The sequence below is a fragment of the Panthera onca genome, chromosome D3 (assembly GCF_046562875.1).
Source record: "Panthera onca isolate mPanOnc1 chromosome D3, mPanOnc1 haplotype 2, whole genome shotgun sequence".
NCBI classification, from domain to species: Eukaryota; Metazoa; Chordata; class Mammalia; order Carnivora; family Felidae; genus Panthera; species Panthera onca.
In genome coordinates, this window is record NC_138350.1 from 84,535,282 (window position 1) to 84,561,542 (window position 26,261).

Genomic DNA, 26,261 nt, shown 5'->3' on the forward strand with positions numbered 1-26,261 from the left:
AAGCTCACGGACCATGAGGTCATGACCTGAGCTGAAGTTGGACGCTTAACCAACTTAGCCCCCCCAGGTGCCCCGGTATCAGTAGTTTTTATGTGAGTGAGAAATCAAAGAGACAGAAGGCTCCTTTAGTTGGTATTTTCACAGGAATCCTATGGGAGGACTGAAAAAGGACTGGATACTCATGGATGCATTTTAGAACGTGTAATTGTCACATGAGGCAGTGTCTCTTTGTAATATAGTTCTGAAGTTGTGATCAAAGACAATGGAAGATATAGTATATTCACATTCAAACTTCAAATGCAGGTGAAATGAGGTGCCAGTGGAATCTCGTGAGGGTTCTCCCATGGATAATCTGAAACTTATAAAAAATAGTAAATAGTCCTGTAATGTAGTTGTACTGAATTAGCAGAATCATAGGATTCATATGAAAGGAATTTTTAAATGTTTATGTATGTGTGTGTGTATGTGTGTGTATGTATAATATATATATATATATATATATATATATATATATATATATATAATCTCCAAGTCTCTTTGGACATTTGGATTTAATTATTTAGGAGTGTTTATCACATATCTGTGTTTTGAGAAGCTTATTATTCTGATATGCACCCAAAATTGAGATCTGCTGCTATAAAGCATCATATCTCAGAGCAGAGTTGGAGGGACCATTGAGATCCTCAACACCAGTTGTGTGATCCTTCATTTTAAGTTATGGATCAACTTTATTCAGTCAATGTGTGCCCAGATATTTGGTCAGACATTATTCTGGATGTGTCTGTGAGGGTGTTTCCGGATGAGACTAACATTTGAGTCAGTAGCAGATTGCTTTTCCTAACGTGGGTGGGCCTTCTCTAATCAGCCAAAGGCCTGAATAGAACACAAGGACTGACTCTCCTCCACCTAGGAAGGAACACCTCCTGCCTGCCTGTCCCGCTGGGACATCAGTTATTCTCTTGTTTTCAGATTTGAACTGAAACATTAGCTCTTCCTGGGTCTCAAGCCTGTTGGACTCAGACTGGAACTCTACGTTGAGCTCTTCTGGTTCTCAGGTATTTAACTTGGACAGGAACTTTCACCACTGGCTCTCCTGTATTTATGGAAAATAAAAATACAATTGGAAAATATATGGAGAGATTATAATGTAATATTACATAAAATAAGATAAAAATAAAAAATTTAAATATATGAAAAGATTATAATGTAATATAAGGTTACATACAAATGTAATATATAGAAAGTTAATATATATATATATATATATAGAGAGAGAGAGAGAGAGAGAGAGAGAGAGAGCAAACGAGCGACCACGGGATTTTCTATTTGTTTCTCTGAAGAACCCTGATTAATACACCAACCTTAATAAAAACCCGTAGCTTAAATAGATCTACTCACTGCAAGTCCTGGTTTTTTTCTGTCCAATGAAATGTTTTCCTTTATTGACAGCCGTATTCTTGGCACTTTAAGAACTACTTGGGCTTCCTAGTTAGTAACATAAATGGTGAAATGGAATGTATACTTTATTTTACTTATTTCTCATACTGACTGGTAGATTGTATAATAATTTCTTTGCTTATCATGGTAAAATATTGAGCTAACAGAGAGATGCTTGTTACTTGATGACTTAGTGTTTTGAACAACCCTCCCCTACTTTTGGTTCCACGAAGGAGAAGGAGCATGTTTCCTCCTCTGCCAAGGCCGCTGTGCCAATGAGCTGAAGAAGGTTCAGCTTCATGTCTCTGACATGGACCCCTTCTAGGACCTCAGCAGCTGTCCTGCCAAGATGTAAACTTGGCCATATATTTTGGTGGTATTTGCAAACGTAGGATAATTGAGACACACGTCTTTAAACCTCTCCCTCTTCCCACTCTGAATTTGCCCCCAACAGTCTTGTCCTCCTGTCTGTTAGCCACGAAGTAGCTGTGGAAATCTTTAGGATCTTGCCAAGGTGAAATTGAATTGAGGATACATACAGTTTGTATGTAGTGGAATATCTTTTCGACTGTGTTTGTTACGTATACCTAGTCAATATGGAAGTTCTCTCAGAAACACGCTTGATACTTTTAAATGAAAATCGCATGAAAGATAACTTTTAGGACACCTGCCTTTGTGGGGTACAAGTTTCAAAACATGAATATTCCAAAAAGCAAATAGGCTTGTGTGTTCTGCTGTGATCTCATTTTATCCAACTTTCGTTCACGAAAAAAGTGATCAACTATTCTGGAAGAAAGACGAAACCCTCTGAAGTAAAAATGATATTACACAGTCGCTGCTGTGTGAAAGTGATGAAAGCTGATGAAAGCGTATGCAGTCCAAAGTCCAGGAAAAGCATTTAAGTTGTTATTTAGTAGTTACTGTTAGGACTTTGTATTATTTTTTCAGGATTTTGTGATATATTGATATTTGTCAGCTTTCCAAAGTTTGAGAATGGAGTTTCTTCATCCGAAATAAATTTTTACTCTCATTCCTAATTTTGTCTTCTCCCCAAATTGTGAAAAAACATCCTCCGTAAAACGTGAACATGGGTTCCTCTGCTTTCCCTTGCCTGAACCTCCCAGACTCCGCCGATGACTTTCTTCTGCAGAGTGAAGTTTCCTGGTGTCCACGTGGTTATTTTGTTACTTATCACAAGTGCCTGCTTGCTTTTTGTGTCCTCACCTAGACCGGAATCCCCTTCAGGGCAGACTCCTTGGGGGCTTTTCCACCACCTAAGCCTGACTCAGTTTGACCAGTCTGTAGACATTTGCAGACAGACTTAATGAAAGCGGGCAAACGTTTCAGGGCAAGGGAAGGAAGCTTGCTGGAGGATTCCAGCTCCTTGCTTTTGGCCTGTTTTCCATTGTTCTGGCTCCCCCTCCCACCATATAGACGGCTTTTGCTGATTCTACCTATCGCATTGTCTGCACAAAAAGACACAAAGTCCCAAAGAAGGAAAGTGGATTGTCAGCTGTTTGTCAGCCTGACTTGCACAGGTCAGGCTTCGATATCCAAAGATTTCAAAAACGCCTTATGCTAGGGGAGAGGAGGAATGCATTAACTGCAGGTCACCAAATTAGTGAAAAAATTATATAAGATGGCGTGTTTCCAAGAGTAACTGATTTACATAAAAAGTAAACAGCATTACATGCATTTAATTAAACTTAAATCATAAGTTTAAGTACCATTCTAATATTGACAGAGAGAGTTTGGGAAGTATTCGATTCACTTTGAACCACAATCTCCATGGTAAATAATGACATACACAGAGAAGCGAGTGGGTAGGCTTTTTAATTCTTCCTCAGATAGGGGTGCCAATGAGCCAAATTCAGAGGTGAAAGCTCATTTTCATTAAGAATGCTCCTAATAGAAGCTCTTTGAGACTTAAAGTCAAAGGCATAATTGCTGTGATTCTTTCGATGAAATAATCTTTGCTCTTTACATATTTTTAACAAATTCGGTGAGATATGAGTCACCTACTGTACAATTCATCCATTTAAAGAGTACAATTCAGTGGTTAATGTATTTACAGAGTTGTGCAATCGTCACCAATTTTAAAACGTTTCATCTGTTCAAAAAGAAACCTCATATCCATTAGCATTGCCCTCCAACCACCAGAGTGGAGGCGATCACTAATCCAATTGAATACTATAGATCTGCCAATTCTGGACATTTCCTATAAATGGAATTTTGATTTGCTTCTTCCACTTTGTGTTGGTTTTTGAATACACTTTCTGTAATCTGCTGTCTTAGCCACGATTCCTACCACAACTCAATAAAGAAAGAAACATTATGCTGATCTTCGTTTTTAATGGAAACCTCATTTACAAAAAATATATATATTAGGAGGTGTAGTTTTCTATTCCCCAGAAGGAAAATATTAATACTGAGCTGTTTCATACCTGTCTGAAGCAAGAGCTAAACATTTAAAAACATTATTTTCCTTAAATGAAAACTTTGGTTTTGACAGAAGTAAATCCTACCATTTCATGTTTAATACACAAGGACTAAATCAGAAAACAAAGAAAAAAAATTCAATTTCTAAGGCTTTGCAGAAATGTAAGATCTTCTTTCACTATTACCAAAGTTGGCACTAATTTTTTGCTTGTTGAAATTAAATCACATCCTTTAACTCCAGTAAATATATTCAAACATGAGTATTTGATTTTTTTTTTTTACTTTGTTACTGTAGTAATTATATGTTGCTTCAGGCAATATTTAATTAAAAATTAAGCCAGGCTAATCCTTTAAAAAGAACATTTCCCTAAAAGTAAAAATCTAAAATAACTTTTTCCCCAAAAACTTTGATATTCTATAATTTCATGGGTTTGTGGATTGTGTGTGTGTGTGTGTGTGTGTGAGAGAGAGAGAGAGAGAGAGAGAGAGAGAGAGAGAACTTAAAGAGCAATATCCTGTGAAGCTTAAAAGCCTTAAAATTGATAGCTAAAATGGTATAAATTCAGAAATATATCTTGAAGATGCTTCTGTTTATGGATAGGAAGACTCAATTCTTTCCAAGACATCTGTTCTTTGCAATTTGATCTATAGACTCAGTGCAGTCTCAGCCAAAACCCCAAGTTATTTTGTGGATATTGGCGCCCTGACTCTAAACTCTACGGACAAAAGACTCAGAATAGCCAAGACAATATTGAAGAACAAGAGTAAGGTAGTGGGCTGATATTACCTGACTTCAAGACATACCATAAAAGTATAATAATCAAGAGAGTGCAGTATTGGTGAAAAAAACAGATCAATGGAACAGAATAGAGAACCCAGAAATAGGCCCACATAAAAGTAATCAACCGATCTTTGACAAAGGAGCAAAGGCAATACAGTAGATAAAAGATACTCTTTTCACCAACTTATGCTGGAATAATTGGACATTCATGTGCAAAAAAAAAAAAAAAAATCTAAACACAGACCTTACACCCTTCATGAAATTTAACTCAGAATACATCACGGACCTAAATGGAAAACACAAACTACCAAACTCCTGAAAGATAACAGGAGAAAACCTGACTGACCTTGGTGCGGTGATGCCGCTTTTAGATACAGTGTTTGAAGGCACGATCCATGAGCAAAATCACTGATAAGCTGGATTCGTTACAATGAAAAACTTCTCTCTGCAAAGACGATGTCAGGAGAACGAGAGATCAAGCCACAGACCAGGAGAAAATATTTTGAAAATGTACATCTGAGAGAGGATTATTATCCAAAATATATAAAGAACTCTTGAAAGTCAACAACAAGAAACACAAGCAACCTGGTTTCAAAAAGGGGCCAAGGCCGTATACACCGCACTGAAGAAGATCCACGGGTGGCAGATAACCATGTGGAAAGACGCTCCGCATCTTGTGTCATAAGGAAGATGAAACTGCAAGCAATGAGATACTATTGCACACCTCTCGGAATGGCCACAGTCCAGGACACTGACACCACCAAATGCTGACAAGAACATGGAACAGTAAGAACTCTCATGCAGAATGGTGTGGCCACTTTGGACGGCTGCACGGTGACTATAGTCAATGGCACTGTATTGTGTACTCAAAAGTTGCTAGAAGAATAGAGCTTTAATCTTTTCACAACAACAACGTCAACAAAAAGATAATTATGTGAGGTGAGGGGCATATTAACTAACTTCATTGTGGTAAACATTTCCCGATGTAGAAGAGCGTCACATCACCACATTGTACACCTTACACTGTGCTGTAGGTCATACGTGTCTGAATAAGCTGGAAAAAATCTCTCTTAGAAGACCTTTAAAGCACATTTGGTAGTTACAAGTGATGGGGGATGGGGGGAAGACTTTTCTTCATTACTGTCTTCGAGCAATTTGATTTTCATATGTGTTGATAGGATCTTTATATATGTGCTTGAGTTTATGGAATTTCTTGAATATGTCTATGCTTTTTATTAAATTTGGAAAATGTTTGTCATTTTTTTTAAGTATCTGTCCCCACCCGTTTCTCAGGGACTCCACTTACAAGTACATCAAGCCACTTGAAGTTGTCCTGGAGCTTGCTGATTAGCACTCATTGTAGTCCTGTGGTGAGCTAATGGAAATGCACTGGGGGGCTTTGAGAGAGGAAGTTTGGTTAGCGGGGTATATCTGGGTCCTTGATCATTCCTGAGTTTTCAGATGGTCATCTTTATGATTAGGGTATCTATGTATATTGGGTGGCACCATGGATATTGGGCTTCTACCCTCCGATAGAGACTGGGCAATAAATAGAGTGCTATCTCCTTTGTGATTGCATTTCAAAGAGATGGTTCCCACATCCTAGAGAAAGACATCCTGGATTATGAAGCTGGCAAAAAAAAAAAAAAAAAAAAAAAAGAATGAAAAGAAAAGAGAAAAGAAAAGAAAGAAAAGAAATGAAAAAGAAAACAAAGAAAAAGGAAAAGAAAAGGCTGGGAGAAGATTTATACCTCAAAGAGGTAGAGAAAGAATTTACAATTACAGGCTGTTGTTTTCAAAAGAAACACTAAGAAAGTGAAAGTAAAGAGTATGTAGTCACAAATAAAGGTGTCTAAAGTTTAATCAAGCTGAGGGGAACATTAAAGTCCTCTTGGTCGTTTTTAATTCTATCATCTTTATTATTTCTGGACAAGTTGTTTCAATTGATTGACTTCCCTCCTCATTATGGGTCATGTGTACCTATTTGTAAGACATGTAATTTTTGATTGGACTCCTGTCATGAAGAATTTTACCTCATTGGGTGGGTGCTAAATATTTTCATATTTTAAAAAATATATTTTTGAGCTTTGTTCTGTGGCCTGGTTCCATTACTTGGAGACATGTTGATCTTTTTTGTCTTGAAGTTTCTAAGCCTGTTTAAATCAGACCAGAGTAGCATTTAGTCTATGGTTATTTTTTCTACTGAATCCAGAGGCAAAGCCAATCTGAATACTTTACCTAATGGGCCATGAATTGTAAGGTTTTATTCTGGCAGTTGGGAACAGGGATTATTATTACTGGACTTATTTCAGTCATAGAGATAGTTTCTTTTAATCCTTTTGGGGGTAAGTTCCTCAAAATGATGCTCTGGTCACCACTCTGGTGAGGACTCTTTAGGCCTCTAGGGTTCTCCCTCTGCTCAGTACCCTTCTGGAACTCTGGCCCACACTATGCCTCAGCCCCTTCACTGGGAGATCCGCCTCAACTCATGGAGACCCCGTTGCTTTTCCTTCCTTATCTATGAATTGAAAATTCCCCCAGGCAGTAAATGGGCAATTTTAGGGCTTTATTTATTTGTTTTCCATTTTTCAGGAATTGCCTGATAATCTGTGTTTTTACAACAATTTCTCTATTTTTCTTGCTCTTTTAGTGGTTTCGGGTTGGCAAATTTCACTTCTGCTACCCCATCTTGATCAACAGTCATGGTTGTTTTGACCATATATTAGAAGTATGATTTTCTATCCTGTTTCGCTTAGGATATGACTTTTGAAAAAAGCAGTTAATTTTTATTTAGAGTATGTTTTACATATGTTTTGTGAATGTTTTGGTTAGTCATAATAACTTGTTTTAAAAATAATTATCTTATATTTTTATTGAATATATTTTCTTTTCTGGATTAAAAAACAGAAGTTATTACCTTCTTTTAAATCACATTTTTTTACATAATTTCTAAGCTGTTAATCATTCTTTCTTTTGCTAATTTATCAGTCTCTAGATTCTCACTTTCATATCATATTCACACTGGAAAGTTACTTCGAATAAAATCTAGCTTATCTTACTCCTTTTATGAAAAGTAAAGTAATTTGGGGCCTAAAAGTCTGATTGTCCAAGGTCAGAAACGAGATTTAGTAGGACAAGATCTAGAAAACAGCTTTCCTGTTGTTCTAGCATCCTTTTGACCACTCTGCTGTTATTCTTTTATAAAAATGCTAGAAATTTTATTTGGAGCCTGTGACTAATAAATACAATTTTTATTGTTGTGATTTAGTATCTGAAGTTGTTAGAAATGGATAAATCAAAAGTTAAGGGGGAATAAAGGTAGTATCTCTACAATAAACATGGAATAAAGGAAAGTGATTGATTCCCCTGTTCATCAATCGTTGTACAGAATAACTTCTTTCTACTGATAAAAGAAGTCTGTATAAACCTCTCTCGACAGATATCCACAGAAAGAACTGCACACCACTGTATTCCCTTATTAGATGTTTTACATAAAATATATACTAGTTAACTTCTTAATGAAATACAAATCAGATTTCTCAGATGAACCTTATCCACAAGTCATGATTAATCCTCTGTTGACCAGTGTGATATTCTTTTGTAACCTTGTGGATAAATCTGTTAAGAACAATAAATTATTCTTTGGGACTCTAATTGGCTTTCCTCTGGCCTTTGAGTGACTCTGTGCACAGAGATCAGCTATGAGCTAAAAGGCATAAACTTGGATTTTTGAAACAAGTACCGAGCCTGTATTTTAATGCAATTGGTAGAGCCAGGGTGTTACAGAATTGTGGTATTCAAAATGACCTTTTGAATAATTTTCAATGGACACGATAGAAATGTGTTATTTTTCATACTCTTGATTTATAGTCTTTTTATGTGATTTTACGCTTGGATGAGCTGCCACTCATATTCATCCACACCCCCACAACCACATATCGAAGAAAAAAGTCACCTCCTATAACATGTATATCGCATGGCTTCTATATGAAAGTCTAATAATCTCTTTAATAAAGACAGGTTCTGGACCTGAATTACTAACAGCGAAAAGACTATGGATTAATAGAATCTATACTTTAAGATAAGCTGGAGTTGGGCAACTTTCCAAGTATGTTCATGCACAGGTATAAGAGATAGATTTTACAAGCAGGGGAACTTTTTACTATAGAAAATCTCAACTATCTACAAAAACAAAAATAATACTATCACAACTCCCAATTTTTCCATCAGCTATATTTAGTAATGATTATCTCTTGACTAATCATTTTTACTCATATCAAATCCATCCATATTATCACTTTGTATTATTCTATCTGGAAGTATTCTGTATGTATCTCAAAAACATAAGGACTCTTGTTAAACATAGCAATACGATTTTGAAATGTAAAAAATTAACAATTTTCTGATATCAAATATTTGGTGTTCAAATTTCTAGTTTACCAGTAAACATCAACTTTATTTTCATAGTTTACTTACTTGAATCAAAATCAAATAAAGCTTAGCCATTTTAATTGAATGTCTTTTTTTTTTACGGTTTACTTTTATTTATTTTGAGAGAGAGATGGAGAGCAAGCAGGGGAGGGGCAGAGAGAGAGGGAGACAGAATCCCAAGCAGGCTCCACGCTGTCAGCACAGAGCCTGATGCGGGGCTCGAACTCATGAACCATGAGATCATGACCTGAGCTGAAACCAAGTGTCGGATGCTTAACTGACTGAGCTACTCAGGTGACCCCTAATTGAATGTCTTTTTAAGTGCATTTTAATATATAGGTTTTTTTCCTTTATTCAACTTTTTTCCTTTTTTTTCTTCTTATAATTTGTTTATAAAAAAAAAAAAAAAAACAGGTAATTTGTCCCCATAGGGTTCTATTCTGGATTTTATAGATTGAATTTATATATTGTATGGTTAAATATGTTATTCTGTCTACTGTATTTTCTATTAAATGTTAATTGGATCAAGAGGTATGATTTGATTCTGTTTCAAGAGTGTCTCCTAGATAATGTGTTCTTCCACTAAGAAACACATGGTATTTGTTTCTGGTGCTGATAGACTGATGCTCATTGCATTAATTAGGAATTCCAAAATTGTGATATTCTAATTATATTATTTCTGCTTCAGTTATTATTTGGAACATGTAAATAGAAGAACTTCCTCTCATACAATATTTTGTTCATTTAGGGGCAAGTGGGTGGCTCAGTCAGTTGAGCATCTGACTTGGGCTCAGGTCATGATCTCAAGGTTTGTAGGTTCAAGTCCCACATTGGGCTCTGTGCTGACAGTGCAGATCCTGCTTGGGATTCTCTCTCTCCCTCTCTCTGCTCATCCCCCACTTGTAGTCTCTCTCAAAATAAATAAATAAACTTTAAAAGAAAACACAATATTTTGTTCATTTAGACCGAGTTGGGTTACAAGATGGATTCCTTTTCCTTTCTTTACCAATCTACAAAATAATGAAGTGGATCACTAGTATTCCCCAGTGTTAATCAAATTAGTTTTTTTTTTTTTTTTTTTTTTTTTTTTAGTCAAGGGGCACCTGGTGGCTCAGTCAGTTAAGTGTCTGACTTCAGCTCAGGTCATGATCTCGCGGTTTGTGAGTTTGAGCCCTGCTTCCGGCTTTGTGCTCAGAGCTCGGAGCCTGGAGCCTGCTTCAAAATCTGTGTCTCCCTCTCTCTCTGCCCTTCCCCCACTCACACTCTCCCTTTCAAAAATAAACAAACATTAAAAATTTTTTAATTAGTTTTTTTTGTATTGTTATAAATTTATGAATTTAAACTTCTTAGATTTTTTTAATTGTCTACTGTACTAATTATCCTTAATGATATTCAAAAGGTACCCTAGTTAGAGAGCAAAATTTTTTTTTATATTGGCAATTGAGAACATTTGATGCAATCCTAGTAATATTTCAAGTTTACTTATTCTAATGTATGACAAGATATAGACTCAGTGGTATGATCCTTCTTCAAAGACACCCCGGTTCTTATAATGGGAAATACCTTAAGACCACCGTCTGCACATAGATAAGGACACTGGTGCAGTGATGGTCACTATTTCAGGCCATTTTAGTGGGAAAAAAATGGAAAATGTAACACTATGTTAAATCCTTGTCACTCTGCTCTGTCACAGTTTCTGATATCCTTTTTAATATTTATCTTGGATTTTGGGTTTTTTGCATCTTATTTCTTTTTACCTTATCTCTTAAGACATTATCTGCTACATTTATCTATTCTTATGTTCCTTACAGTTTATTCTGAAATAAATTTCATATTTATTTCATATTATATATAATAATATAAATAATAAACATATAATTATATATAATATATAACATATATATAAATGTTATATATAATAAACATAATATATAATATATGTAATAAATAATTTCATATTATACATAATTTTTGTTTAGGTCGCAGTGAAAAATTTGATTATTGTTTTCTTTTTCTCTAGTGGGCATGTATTTTTAGAATGTTCTCATCAGCATACTTACACTGTCTGTAAGAGCATTATTTTGTTCTTCATTCTTTTGTCCTTATAATAACATCACACATGATTCAACAATGATCCTTTCCTGTTACTCATTCTTACATAGATTTAGGTTTTTTGTACTTAAAATAGAAGAAGCATAGACCAAGAAATGTTTCTGCCTTCATCTAGAGCTCACTACTCAGTGTTTGTAAAGTGCCCTAAATTATGACTTAGTCTTATCCTTTCCATAGTCCCCTGACTCTGTTCCCTAACTGATTTATCGGGATCATTCTCCCTTTATTGCCATGGTTCCTTTTAGTATGGATTCTATTCTCAGCATTTTATACTTTATTGTAGGATGTGTTTTTAAAGGAAGTTTTGTCTCTTTTTGTTTTGGCTTTTATTTTTTATAGTATACAGAATATAGATTGTTGTACTTCTTTGGACTTTTCTATGGGCCTTTTGCACTCACACACCAATTAGAATGTGTAAACCGCCCCCTAGTTTCATCTACTGTTTTCACATTGACCTTGCAGGCATACTTGCAGGGAATGTCCGTGGTCAATTTTGGGTTCTCGTGTTCTCAGGGCATGCTGCTTCCATTTAGTTTTCTCAAACAGGTGCTGATATTCTGCAGTTCTTGAAGCTGAGAAGATCGTCTTAGAGTTTACAGGGAAAACTTGTCCTCTAATTTTGCAGTGGGCTTCCATAGGTTTTTGATTTTGTTCTTGACATTGTTCTGCCTGTTTCATGGAGAGATTCGCAGACACTGAAAGAGTCACCACCACATTCTGCCATTTTCCCACAATTCCCCCTGGAAATAGTTATATGGATTTCACCTCCAAATTCCCAGCTTTCATATGTGGTCTTCAAAAAACCATCTGCCTAAAGACGTACTTTTCAAGCAAGTTCTCTTTTCCCACATTACCCCCCATCCATTTCTCAAGTGGAAATCATGCTTACTTCCCAACCCAAGTGTTATTTTAGAACATTTTGTCAGAATGGGAAAAAATCAAGAGTACTAGAGATATTTTGAAAAATTGGTGTTGAGAAACCCAAACTAATCAATGGTTCACAAAATCTTTGGCATTTCAGATGGCTTATATTTTTTCTTCTTCATAAAAATACTGGAATACGACCTAATAGATTGGTCAGTTTGTAGATAATACATGATATAAGAACAAATGTGACCTTGTCACTTATTTAGAAAGTGTATATTAACTAGAATTTAAATAAAAACTTGAAACAAAAAAGAAAGACATTAAAAAACCAACACAAACAGTGCGTCTGCTATAATGAAACATCTTCTGCTTCTATTAATGTGTGATCAACTTTCTCAGTGCCTACATTTTAAAGAGAATAAAGAAAACTGATGATAATACTTATTTCATTCTATCAATAAGTAATTTCATCCATGGATACACAAACTAATTGAAAAAATGTATCTATCCATCTCATTAAGAGATGCATTTCCAGTAAATGATTAGTTTATATTTAATAATTACTTATCACAATATGTGCTATCTTGTTTTGTTTTTAAGTAATCATGTACCATAGCAATTCTAGAGATAAGTCAATCCAAAGAAACATTGTAATGTTTGGAGCCTTACAATCATAATATATACATACATATTTTATATACATATTTTTATTCCATATTATTGAGCAAAACATTTTCAAATATAAACATATGTTAAAGAAATAAGAATTCAAGAAATAAAATTAATACAATTTTTTGGATAGATGATAGGGAATATCACATTTCTGTGGCTTTTCGATATTAGCATTAAGTAAAATGTGAAACAACCATTTTATTTAAAATTCAGCAGAAATTTCATTTATTGAATCTAGATAAATATACTGTTTAGTCCACCATTTATAAAAGTAAAAGATACATCAGTATGAGAGCAAAACAGTTTAAACACCACTAAGATTAGTTATTTAATGTTTTTATTTTGATGTGAAGGACACAATAAAATTTGCTTTAAACATAGTTAAACATTTTTTGTGTCTTTACTACCATTCTTTAAGGTTGAGGGAGGGAATCAGGTAAAGTTGAGTTGGAATAGTTTTGGCTACAATTTTTGCAGCTATGATATAAGGCTTGGAATTTTGGAGGCTTCTCCATGCACTTAGAGTTAATTAAAATTAGTTGGAATCTTAATTGTTGTTAGCTATCCCTGGGTCCACTGCATTTAGGTGACCTCCCATTTGGGCATATTTCCTCTTTACTTTCCTCACCTTTCATAAGAATATGGTATGGCTGCCAGAACCTGCCTAACTGCTAAACACTTGGTCTTCCACTCTGTACTATTTGATATTCAATACTTAGGAGCCCAATTATAAATGTATACATCAACATGAAAGCAATGGGAAAAGCCATTGAAGTGTGTTGACCAAGGTCAGTTTGGTTAAAAAATGACTCAAAAGGCACCTAGGTAGCCCAGTCAGTTAACTGTCCCACTCTTGATATTGGCTCAGGTCATGATCTCACAATGGCGAGATCGAGCCCCATGTCGGGCTCTGTGCTGAAAGCATGAAGCCTGCTTTGGATTCTTTCTCTCCCTTTCTCTTTGCCCCTCCCATACTCTCCCTCTCTCTCTCTCTCTCTCTCTCTCTCTCTCTCTCTCTCTCAAAATCAATAAGTAAACATTTTTTAAAAAATAATTCAAACTTCAGTGTGAAGAAGAGATTTGGGGGCATGGCTGATGAGGAAACTGCTATGAATCTGTCATGGTAATCCAGAAAGAAATTATCAGGTGTCCTAAGTTTAGTGGGGGATGTGGAGAGTTCATAAATATACAAGTGAAAGAAATTGTGATGCTCTCTTCAAACTTAGTGATTAAGTGAATGTTGGAAATGCTAGAGGATGCTAGGGGGTTAGAGAGGAGAAGTTACAGATTGCTGACCTTATCTGTGGGATGGCCATCCACCAAAGAAAGCATATCATGAAGAAGAGAAACTTGAGAGGAAAAGACAATGGATTCAATACTGAATATATTGAGCTTGAAGTAGAAATATTTGGTGAGATTTTGGGTTTATTAGTGCAGGAAACAAATGTGAATAATCATAGCGAGATGGTGGTTGAAACCATGGGAGGAAATGGGATCCCCAAGGTTGATGTATTGAATGAAGCAAAAGAGAGTTTGGAGGACTAGCACTAGGTAAGGCAGACAGAGGAAGGGAAACTGCCCCTAAGTCAGAATGTCTGGGAAGGATGAGAGCAGGGAAAAACCTTTCCTGGGGCGCCTGGGTGCCTCAGTCGGTTAAGCGTCCAACTTCGGCTCAGGTCGTGATCTCGCGGTCCGTGGGTTCGATCGGGCTCTGTGCTGACAGCTCAGAGCCTGGAGCCTGCTTCAGATTCTGTGTCTCCCTCTCTCTCTGCCCCTCCCCTGCTTACACTCTGTGTCTCTCTCTCAAAAATAAATAAAACATTAAAATAAGAAAAAAAACCTTTCTTCCCATGAACCAGAGGAAAAGAGTACTTGAACAAAGACATTGTTAACAGTATCAAATTCTGCCAAAGATTCAAGTTAAGGACAGGCTGCATATTGTATATTGGAAAGTGTTGAGAATGGGGGCAGCAAAAGCCAATGGAGGAAATGAGTCAGAGGGGAGCATGTGGAAACCAAACCGTGAGGGCAAGCAGCTCTTGCATGACAGTTGAAGGTAAGAGGAAACAAAGAGCTGGAATGGACAGTTCAAAACCAGAAAAGAGATGGGGCAGGAGGGGAGGTGTGGGGCGGTCTTCTACACTTGGTCTCTCATATTTCCCTTTCAAACCTAAATGGAAACTATTAAGCTATTAAATATTGATGCAAGAGAAACTAAGAGATCTTGAAAATCCAGGAGAGGTACAGTTCTTAGAATGAGTTTTCCAAGTACTCCAAAGGTACTAAATCCTGACTACAAATGGAATGATTAGTTTTTAACTCTAGGAAGGAAGGGTATTTAAGTTCTTTGACAAGAGGAAAGAAGAAAAGATTTGTACAGATGCATGCAAATTTCTAGATTATGTTACAAGAGGTTGAAGATCTTTCCTATGCATAGCTTTTCTATTTCTCCATGAATGAAGCTGCAAGATCGTTTGTTGAGAGTTAGGGGAGAAATGGTGGATTTGGTATTTGAGGAGATTGAATTATGTTGTATTATTAATAATATGGACATAAATATTGAATGCAATGTCCCACAAAGGCCAGATCTTTGGAATAAGCAATAACTACCTAATTGTTTTAGATTATTCTGAAGGGTAAAATTGTGAGGCAGAATCAAAATAACAGGGTGTGTTAGATTATATTTTTGTGCCCTTTTGAAATGAGATTTTCTTTTCCCACTTGATCTGAATAACTAAGAAAATATTTTTATTTATATGTTACACAATATTCTTGTTTTCCAGAATTATCTTCAAAAAGACATTCCACTCCATGCTAATTTGAATGTACTAGAATAAATATTTACATATAATGTTGCTGATTTTCCAGAAGCAAATTATGGCAGATATTTCTGAAGCCAGAGAGATGACAAGTTGCCTGGTTTAACCTTTCACAAATACTGCAGTATGAAAGGAGGAATTTTAAAGAGGAATTTTGGAATTATCTTATGGTGCAATTTCCGACAAGGAGTCTTAACAAGAGACTGTACTTAAATAAATATTAAATAAAAGGACCTGAACTTAGAAAATGCTTTCTAATGCTGACTCATTCACTTTTTCAGGTACCTTCTATTTCTATCACTTTCAATTTAAGTAATGTGATAGATCACTTGTGGGTGGCATTCATAATTCTTCCAAATGAATAATCTTTAACATCTATACATCCACAGCTTTCAACTTTTCAGATCCTAATTAGATTTTACTTATGCCTCCATTAATCTGAACCTGAAGGTGAATAAGTGGCAAAATTAAGGTGATTTTGAGTTCAGAGTATAATTTTAAAAGGATCATAATAACTCAAGTTTTCATAAGGAGGAGTATAGTTTTATTAATCTGGCCATCAGGCTTTTTTTTCTTGTTATATTGTCTTAATTGCCTTCACTGTACAATATTTTGTTTACTGTTTTCATCTTTAATTTAATTTAATTTAATTTAATTTAATTTAATTTAATTTATTTAGTTCTTGCTGTTTCGAGCCTGGAGTGTGTAGGAACAGTGAGAAGTCAGAGTGACCAACAGAATACAGGCTAGGAGTAGGAGATGAGGTTTGGAGGTTACACGACCAGGCAGATGGTAAGGACTTTGACTTACACTCTGAATGGATTGGGAAGCCACAGGAAAAATTTGAGCGACAGAGTTACGTGACCTGCATTACTTTTAAAATGCTTTATTTGATTGCTGTTTTGGAAGGGGAACTACAGAGCTACTTGAAGAAGCAAAGATCATGGCAGCTATTAAAATAACTGATGTGAGAGACCATGGTGGTGTTGATCAGGGCAGTAGTGGTGCAGGTCGAGAAGTGGTTGGATTTATTATATATTTTGAAGACAAAATTGAATTATTTTTATTTTACTTTTTACTTTGGATATGACTCGTCGGAGAAAGAAAAGAGTTAGAAATAAATCCAATATTTTTGGCCTGATCAAAGGGAAAGATGGAGTTGATCCTTACTGAGATAGCAAAGTCTGGAAGAGACACCTGTTTTAGGGAAATTCTTAATTTGTCTTTGCAATGTGTTAAGTTTTGGATACCTACGGAAGTGACAAGTAGGAAGTTGGACACATGGGTCCAAAGTCAGAGGAGACCTACAGGATAGAACAATTTGGAGATTGTCAGAATTCTGACTAGTATGCAGGGCTATGGGTGCACATCAGCTATCCAAAGGCGTAAATGCATCAAGACCACAGGTCCAAGAACTGAGCCTTGAGACACTAACTTTTCTCATAAATTCTTCTAAAGGATAGGATTACTAGACACATTTAAAAAGCTTTCTTTTATTGTTCTTTTTTCTTTGAAATTTTGAAATCGCTCTGTTCTTGATTTATGGGTGCAGTATAATATTCATTTTCCCCAAAGATAGTGATTATATTTTTAATAACATTTACTTTCATATCTTAAATTATACCATTTATCTTTTTTTTCTGTCAGACATTTTGTTTTATAATCTTAGATTTTTTTTTTCATGTTCTTGGTTTCTTCGTATGTCCAGAGATCCTTGATTTTCCATTGTCAATGAAAAATGAAAATGGAATTATTTTAGGTAATTAGTGTGGACTTCCTATACTGTTGTGTATGAAAATTTATTTTCCTGCCTCCTCTGTCCTTTGAGTGGCAAAGTTGATTGGAAGTTCGGTTGACAACGAGAAGGCTTATTGATTGATGTAATTCGCTGAGAATTAATGGTCAAGATTTCAGAAGTTAAACTAAGGGCATTCAGTGACCAGAATGAGTTGGATTTTACTTTGGTGAACTTGAACCCAGAAACTGTTGCTTTGATTCGACCCTCGCAATTCATTATTTTCTTTAGCAAAGTGACTTATTTTATTTTTATTTTGGCCAGCGATTAATACCACATTGTTTATTTACACGAATGTGAGGTGAAACGTGCCTAGACAGACTTGCACTGAACTCCGTGGCATTGTGTCCTGTTCCACATTTGCCTTCCGTGGTGTATCCTCCACATTATTAACTCTGAACATGGAGCTTCTCTGTACTCGGCAAATCAGCCCCCTAACTCCACTGTAGTTCGTTTTTAGTATGTGTCTATAAACTTTTTGCCTTTCAGTAAACTATTCCGGTGGCTTCCAGCTTTATAATTATAGATGTAGTACCGGTTTATGATTAAGCACTCTGGTAATGAATTTAGCAAGAACATTCTTAACTTTTGCTTCTTCCATTACTAGCTTTGTGAATTTGGGAAAGTTGCTTAAGCCTAGCAAAAGTATGGTTTATTTTTCTTTAAGGATAATAATAATACCTAACACATAGGATTACTCTAGCATTAACTAAGGAAATATATATCAAGTTCGGTTCCTAGAGACTAATACATACTTAATGTTATGAGTAATGTTATTTTTAATTTTAAATAGGTAGTATAATGTTTGCTTTTATTTTCTAATTTATAGTGGGATTGCACACAAATTATATAATATAAATTCTGAAAACATTTACTACATATTTTAGGGGAAAATGTAAGTTAATAAAACAATGTTATATGTGTATTACACATTTTATAGATTTACCAAATTTTGTGTTTCTGTTGAAAACTGTAAGAACAGCTATGGAGAAAATTTACTATGTATTTACAGGATTTTTCTCACCTTCCTGTGTTTCACTTTATAGACTATTTTTTAGAGCGGTTTTAGGTTCACAGCATAATTGAATGGAACGTACGTACATTTGCCATAGGCTCCCTGTGTCCGCTTAAGCATACTGTGCCCCCCATTATCAGTGTCCTCCTAGGCTCCCTGTGTCCACTTAAGCATACCGTCCCCCCCATTATCAGTGCCCTCCACCAGGGTGGTACATTTGTTACAAATGATGAACCTATATTGACACATTAGTATCACCCAAGTCCATAGTTGACCTTAGGATGTGTTCTCGGTGTTGTACATTCTCTGGGTTTAGACAAATGCATAATGATATGTGTCTACCAGGGTCATACTAAATAGTTTCATTGCCCTAAAAATCTCTGTGCTCCACCAGTTCATCCCTTCCTACCCACAACCCTGAAAACCACTCATTTTACACTGTCTCCATACTTTTTCCTTTTTTAGACTGTCACATAATTAGAATTAAACAGTAAGTAACCTTTTCAGATTGGCTTCTTTCACTCCGTAATATGCATTTAAGTTTCCGCCATGCCTTCTCATGGCTTGAGTGCTCATTTCATTTTAGTGCTGAATAATCTTACATTATCTGGATATGCCACTCTTTACCCTATTTTTCTGTAGGAGTTCCATATTGCATTTTATTGGCATCGTTTATAAATATGTCTTTCCTAATTCGAGCGTCATATAGATGTATTTTTTCCATCGCCCAGGTTTGTCTCTGTTGTAATCTATGTACTCTTTAGACTTCATAGAAAATAGACATTAAGTAGGGTCACAAAGGATACTGTGCTACAAACATCCAAGACTGTTAAATCAGTGTTAATTGGATTCATTTAGAATCCAGTTGGTCAATTATCAGGAGTATGTGAGGTAACCAAGTTTTGCCCAATTTTCAAATGATTAGTTTAGATTGCTAAAGCTTTGCTGATTTGTTTTTGAACAACTTAGAATGTTTCAAGTACAAGTAAGGAAATAAATGATTTAACTACATTAATTATCACAGCAACGGTAAAACCTGCCAGAATCCACATAGAAAACAAACAAACAAAAACTAAACTAAAAGTAAAATGAAGGACTAATGTGGATTATCCTGGAGCCAGCCTTTGGAGCCTCATGTGATTATAATTCTAACTTCTGGTTTTGTTTTTGTTTTTGTTTTTCAGTTTAACATTATTCCTGGTCAACATGAAAATGAAATGAAAGAAATATCAGGAGATATAAAAGAAGAATCAAAATCTCAAACCGGCAAGGATAGAGTGATCTACGAGTTAAGAGCTGAGGTAAGGTATTGGATAAGGATTATAATACCAAAATATACCTGATTTTATTAGGTGATATACTATTTTAAGAAGTATAATTGGGGCATCTTTGGTTACTTTATGAAGAATAATGCTGCCAAAATTAAAAAAGAATATAATCAGTTTGTATGTGGTTTAAAAATGCTGCGGGATGAGACTGGCTCATCGCTACATTGGAATGACCTGACTTTTATAAAGACAGAATATTTGCTTAAAAATCATTTCTAGGCCATACGATTCTAACTGTGGGTAAATACTTATTAAAAGTTCAGTCGGCTGCTGGGTCTAATGGGTTAAGTTATCATCAGGACCAGCGACACACAAAATGTGTTGCATGTAGTGGAATTAACGTAGCTTTTGGCAGCTAGCAACGTGCGAGACAGGCAGGTGACCTCGCTTTCGGTAGTTCCTTCATTTCTTCGGTGTGCCAAGGGAAATGGTGGAAACGCTTATTTTCAACACTTCTACCGCGACCAACACCAAAAGACTTTTTACAGGTTGTAAACTCTGTTTTTTCTATGTCATGTTAACAAAGGAGGAATTGTTTAGGGGACTGAATATTTTTACTGCATAGAAAATTGCGTCAGTGCACTAAAAGTGAGGAATCATAAATTACTTATTTTGTATCATAATTCTGGAAGAATGTCTTGGATGACTAAGTGTAGGAACAATTCAGGAAAAGTAGGCGGGGAAGAAGATTTGTGTTTGATGGCTTCTTCTTTATAAAACTCACACCCCAGTATATTTTCCATCAGATGAACAGATAGCAGAAAATGAATAAATCATAGATTTTGGAGCTGGAAGCGGCTCCATCACTGATCACTTTATTCTGGACAACTCCTTCTGCCTCTCCAGGTCTCAATTTACAGAGTAAAATAATGGAAATAAGAAGAATGAAGGTTATCATACAGGATTTTTGAAAAGATCACATACTGCATAGGAAAACTTGTTGGAGGCAGTGTGCCTTAACTTGGGGAGTTACCACTAAGTCGTTCAGGAGAAATAGCTCTTCCTGCTCGCATCAGTGCTGTCCCTTCCCACCTCTGCCCCGAGTCAGAAAGGGGTGTTGGGAAAGGCGAAGACAAACGGAGAGATCCATGATGAGAAAGGCTGATGTGTTGAGAGCAATTCTTCCTACCAGCTAGGTCCAAGGGGAAACATGGTGGTTTGCACGATGGCTGTTTTCTAAGAGGAATCAAACCATCAGGAGAAACACTACTTTCTTGGCTTTGAGATCTGAGAAGCATCTTAGATTAAGCTTTTGTACAACATGAATAAAAGCTTACTTAGCAGTTAGAGACAAAAACAGAAAAAGACACGTCTGGCTGTTTATTGTAAGTCTCCTCAAAGGTTGAGGGCGTGATCTTATATCATCATTTTCAGATGCACTGGGAGCCATTGCAATATAGGATCTCTGAAACACAGCTTTTTTAGTTTGACTTAGCGAAAAGTTCTGAGACTCATTTATTAGCCATGTGACCTATTGTGACCATGTGACCTGTCAGCTATTTCATATCTATACAACCCAAATGTGATACAGACTTTTTACCCAGCTGAAGGTAATCTTCCACAAGACATTCAAGTACTATGATAAATGATGTTATGATTTAAAACTTCGTGGTAAAGCACTGCAAGCTGAAAGCAAAGACATGAATTGGCTATGTCTTTTACTCTGTGCACTTGAGTGGTATATACAATTCAATTAAATACAGAAAGAAAGCTTTGTTCAGAAGAAAACAAACAGGGGCGCCTGGTGGCTCAGCTGGTTAAGTGCCCCACTCTTGGTTTTGGGTCAGGTCATGACCTCACGGTTCATGGAATGGAACCCTGCTTCTGGCTCACGCTGACGGAACGGAGCCAACTTGGGATTCTCTCTGTCCCTCTCTCTCTGCCCCTCCCCTGCTTGCGTGTGCTCTCTCTTTTTCTCTCTTTCTCAAAAATAAATTTTAAAAACTAAAAAAAAAAAGAAAGAAAATATTGAGACAGATTCTTAATAGAAACGATCAGCTTCCGTGTGTGTATGTTTATGTGTGGATGTGTATGTGTGCGTTATATATGTGAGTATATATATGTTCATTTAAGCCTTAAATTAGGATAGAAGCTACTTTCTTTCCTTAGAAGACAGATAACCACACTTTGTTGGCATCATTTTACGTTTTACACTGACTATGTTTAGGTCTCTAAAATCATATCATAATGTGTAATATGTTTTTTTTAATATTTTGTTTAACATTTATTCATTTTTGAGAGTGAGAGACACAGAGCATGAGCAGGGGAGGGGAGGGGGAAAGGCATAAAGGCCATTGTGTGACTCTCCACAATCTAATTAAAGTATAACTTATTTTTAAAAATCTGGGTGTTTTAGCTATATAATCAATACTGTAGTATGTATGTGCACATATATCTTTGGACATTTAAAAATGGCTTAGGGTAGGGGTGCCTGGGTGGCTCAGTCGGTTGAATGTCTGACTTTGGCTCAGGTCATGACCTGGCAGTTTGTGAGTTCGAGCCCCGCGTTGGGCTCTGTTCTGACAGCTTGGAGACTGCAGCCTGCTTGGGGTCTGTGTCTCCCTCTTTCTCCCTGTTCCTCCCCCACTTGCCCTCTGTCTCTCTCTCTCAAAAATAAATAAACATTAAAAAATTAAAAATAAAATAAAATAAAAATGGCTTAGGGTAAATTCCTAGAAATGGTATGGCTTAGTCAAGAGAATGTTTATTTTTTAAATATTTTATACACATTGCCAAGTTGTCCTTTAGCAAAAATTATATCAATTCACATTCTTGCTCACCTGCAGAGTATAAGTGTGCTCATTTCATTATTCTATAGCCAACAGTATATATTGTTATTTTTAATTTTTCATAACTGATAGGCAAAAAATATCATTTTAATTTGTATTTTTCTTATCTAAACATAAACTTCTGGTTGTTTGCTCATTTTTGCTGATACAGTATTTATTATAATAGCTACCATTTACTGATAACTTCAAACATGTCATATGTATTGTGCTGGACCATTGAATTATAAGATCTCATTTAATATTTAATATTTTAACCCTCTTTTGATCTATATGTTCTTTTTTAATTTCAGTTTTATTAAGTTTTTTAAAATTTTAATTCCAGTATAGTTAACATACTTTTTTTAAATGAAATTTTTTGTTTTATGATCTCTATATATCCTTGTCTACTTTTAAAGGAAACAGGCTTAGGTTTTTTTGGTTTAGGTTACAAAATCACCCCAAACATTGTTGAAATAATTTTTTACCTATGTTGTCATTTAGTTCCAGTTTTTCAGAGGTGCACACTCAGATTCAGGCTGTCAGCAAGTTAGGCCACTTACCAAGGCCACATAGCTAATGACTTTTAATCTAGAAACCAAATGCTAGCAGTTGGTATTCGGCATTGCGGACCTGGTCTGTCACCTGTGAGTTTACTGGAGAAACCTAACAGGTTTTCAAACAATATTGTTCGAATTGGGGGGAAATATAGTTTTTTCATATCAAACATCACAATTTTTTAATATTGATGACCCCCATTTATGATGGACAACTTTTAACACTGTTACTAACAGACTTTGATAATAGTATTGCTTTCACTTGACCAGGGTGTTCTAGTTATTTTTTGAACTGCCCAATTTTTTCAGAAGTAAGCCTCTCATTGTAGAAATTTGGTCAAAGAAGCTCAAAATGGAGGGGGCGCCTGGGTGGCGCAGTCGGTTAAGCGTCCGACTTCAGCCAGGTCACGATCTCGCGGTCCGTGAGTTCGAGCCCCGCGTCAGGCTCCGGGCTGATGGCTCGGAGCCTGGAGCCTGTTTCTGATTCTGTGTCTCCCTCTCTCTCTGCCCCTCCCCTGTTCACGCTCTGTCTCTCTCTGTCCCAAAAATAAAAAAAAAAACGTTGAAAAAAAAAAAAAAGAAGCTCAAAATGGAGTGTTGACAAAAAGGCCCCAGAGTATTTACGTAATTGGCTCTTCTGGCCAATGTGTAAGGAGGTGAATTCTCTGAGCACAAAGTGGCTGGATAAATGAATCGTTCTCATTAAATGCATATGCATAACAAATACATTTAATTTTTTCTCCATATTTAAGATCAAGGCCCCTCAAACTGGAAATGAAAAAAAAATGCTTTAACTTTACTTATTTATCATTTTGAGAGAGAGAGAAAGAGAGAGAGCGAGAGAGAGATTCAGAATGCATGTGCATGGAGGAAAGGGGCAGAGGGAGAGGGACAGAGAATCCCAAGCAGGCTCCACACACACAGGGCTCGATCTCATGAACGTTGAGATCATGACCTGAAACAAAATCAAGAATCTGATGCTAAACCGACAGAGCTACCCAGATGCCCCAATTAAAATTTTGCTTAGAATGGAAATTAACTAGCATTTTGAGTCAAGAAATCACTATTTCTTTCTACAATCCGGTTGCTGCTTGAAAGCAAACTCATAATCAGGAAACACTCCTTTTACAATTATTTTTAGGCCAACATTTTTTGGGATGCACGTTCATCCAAGGGAAAATAGCTGTTTTGTATTATATTATTTTAAAAAATATATATCACCAACATTTCAGTTTCAAATTTTTAGGAATTTTGATACCTTATTTTCTTATTTCTTATTTGTGAATTGTTCTTTTCTCTCCAACCACACATTTACATCCCATTTCTCTTTCACTTTGGAAAGATGAAATAGACATACTTTCCCCTATTTATCCCAATAAATGCAACTAAAAACTCTAACCATGATACTTAAAGGAAGCACAAGAAGATTCACAAAGTTGAAGGGAAGAGGCATACCACCTAGGTAACTAGAACTTACAAAATGATATGGCAGGGGGATTCCTGAATTTTCTTTTTGCTGCATGTATCCCAGAATTGGAACTGAAGAAGGCAGCAACCTAGAAACACCAACAGTACAGATAACAAAACTGAAAACGAAACAGAAACATGCAACCAAAATATTCTCACTCGAGCCAAACGACTAGGGAATGTCAATTTATCAAGACAGAATGTTTTAGATAACCATTTGAATCCAGCCAAATAAATATCACAGAAAAAAAAAGGGTGCCCCATCTCAGCCCCTGTTAGCAAAGTTGAGTGGGGAGCTTTGACCACCACCCTTGCTAGGCCACAAAAGAGGTACCCGTCCCTCCCTTCTGAAGTGGGGGCAGAGAAGGCTGAACAGGAGCCAGGACTTGTATCTCTGTTAGTGGTGAGGCCCACAGCCCCCAGGGGTGCCGGTGGGAAACATGTCGGGAGCCTGTACTCCCACACCCACCCTCCCCCAGTTAGGGAGGTCTGGTGGGCGGCTGGAACTCTCATTGTCACCCAGCTTTAACCAAGAGCACCCCCGACTAGGTGTCAAAGGAGGTTTAGTGAGGAAACGGAACTTCTCCATTCACCTGAAAGTAATAAGGCAGAGCTGTACCCTTCCCCTCCAGAATGGTGTAACAGGAACCCGGATAAAACAGAATGTTTATGTAAGATCTAGAGTCTCTTCACACAGTACCCAAAATATCCAGGACACAATTGAAAACTATTCATCACATTAAGACCAAAAATATCTCAAAGTGAACAAAAGAAGATAATCAGTAGATGCCAACACCAAAATGGTGGAGCTTTTTTAATGACTGGTGAGGATTTTAAAATGACTAACATAAAGGTGCTTAAAGAACAAATTGTGAACGTGCTTGGAACAAATGAGAAAAACAATGGCAATTCTCAGGAAAGAAAATGTCTCAGAGATACAGAAAATACAAAGAAGAAACAAATAGAAAAGTTAGAATGAAAAACAATAACTATTTTTTTAAAAAAATGTGAATGGAAGGGACAGAGGAAGGAATCAATGACCTTGAAGACAGAACATTAGAAATTATTCAATCCAGAAAAAAAAATAGAGCCTTTGCTAACGGGTTGAGATGGGTTGAGGTGGTAACAAAAGATCGCATTCTTCTGCCTTTGGAAGCCAGTGTAAGAGAAGAAGTAAGTGTGGGGCTGAAGAGAACTCAAATAAATAATGGGCGAAAATTTTCCAGATCTTAGGATAAGAGTCAAATCTATAGTTTAAAAGCATAGTAATCCCCAAACAGCATAAACTCAAGAATACCCACATCAAGAAACATCAGTCGAATTTATGGAAGATTAGGAAAAAGTAATCTTCATAGCACCTAGAAGGAAATTACACCTGACCTACAGGGGGAAAAAAAAAGATAACCTGGGTGACAGTAAATATCTCATCAGAAACCACAAAAGCCAGAAGGAAGTGGCATACAATTGACCAAGTTCTACACCTGCCAACTCAAAATGCTGTACTCAGTGTTCAGGATGTCCTCAGTGAAGGAAGACTAAGAATTTGTCTTCAGCAAGTAAGCACATGAAAAATGTTCAACACATTAGCCATCAGGGAAGCGCGAGCGAAAATCACAATGAGGTATAATTACACACCTTTTACAATGGCTGAAAGAAGAAATAGTGACGAAGGCAACGCTGGTGGAGTTGGAGAGCTCCTGGGCCAGACTTCGTTGCTGGAGGGAACGTAAATGATACAGACGCATCGGAAAACAGTTTGGTAGATTCCCACACAGC

At 36.3% G+C, this 26,261-nt stretch overlaps 1 protein-coding gene across 1 annotated transcript in view; it reads left to right on the forward strand.

Annotated features, from left to right (window-relative positions):
- Positions 1–26,261, forward strand: part of CCDC102B (coiled-coil domain containing 102B) — a 189,670-nt gene that overhangs the window by 129,628 nt on the left and 33,781 nt on the right. Inside the window, 1 exon segment of the mRNA XM_078435158.2 lies at positions 19,553–19,669. Within this exon segment, the coding sequence (XP_078291284.2) occupies positions 19,553–19,669 (117 nt within the window).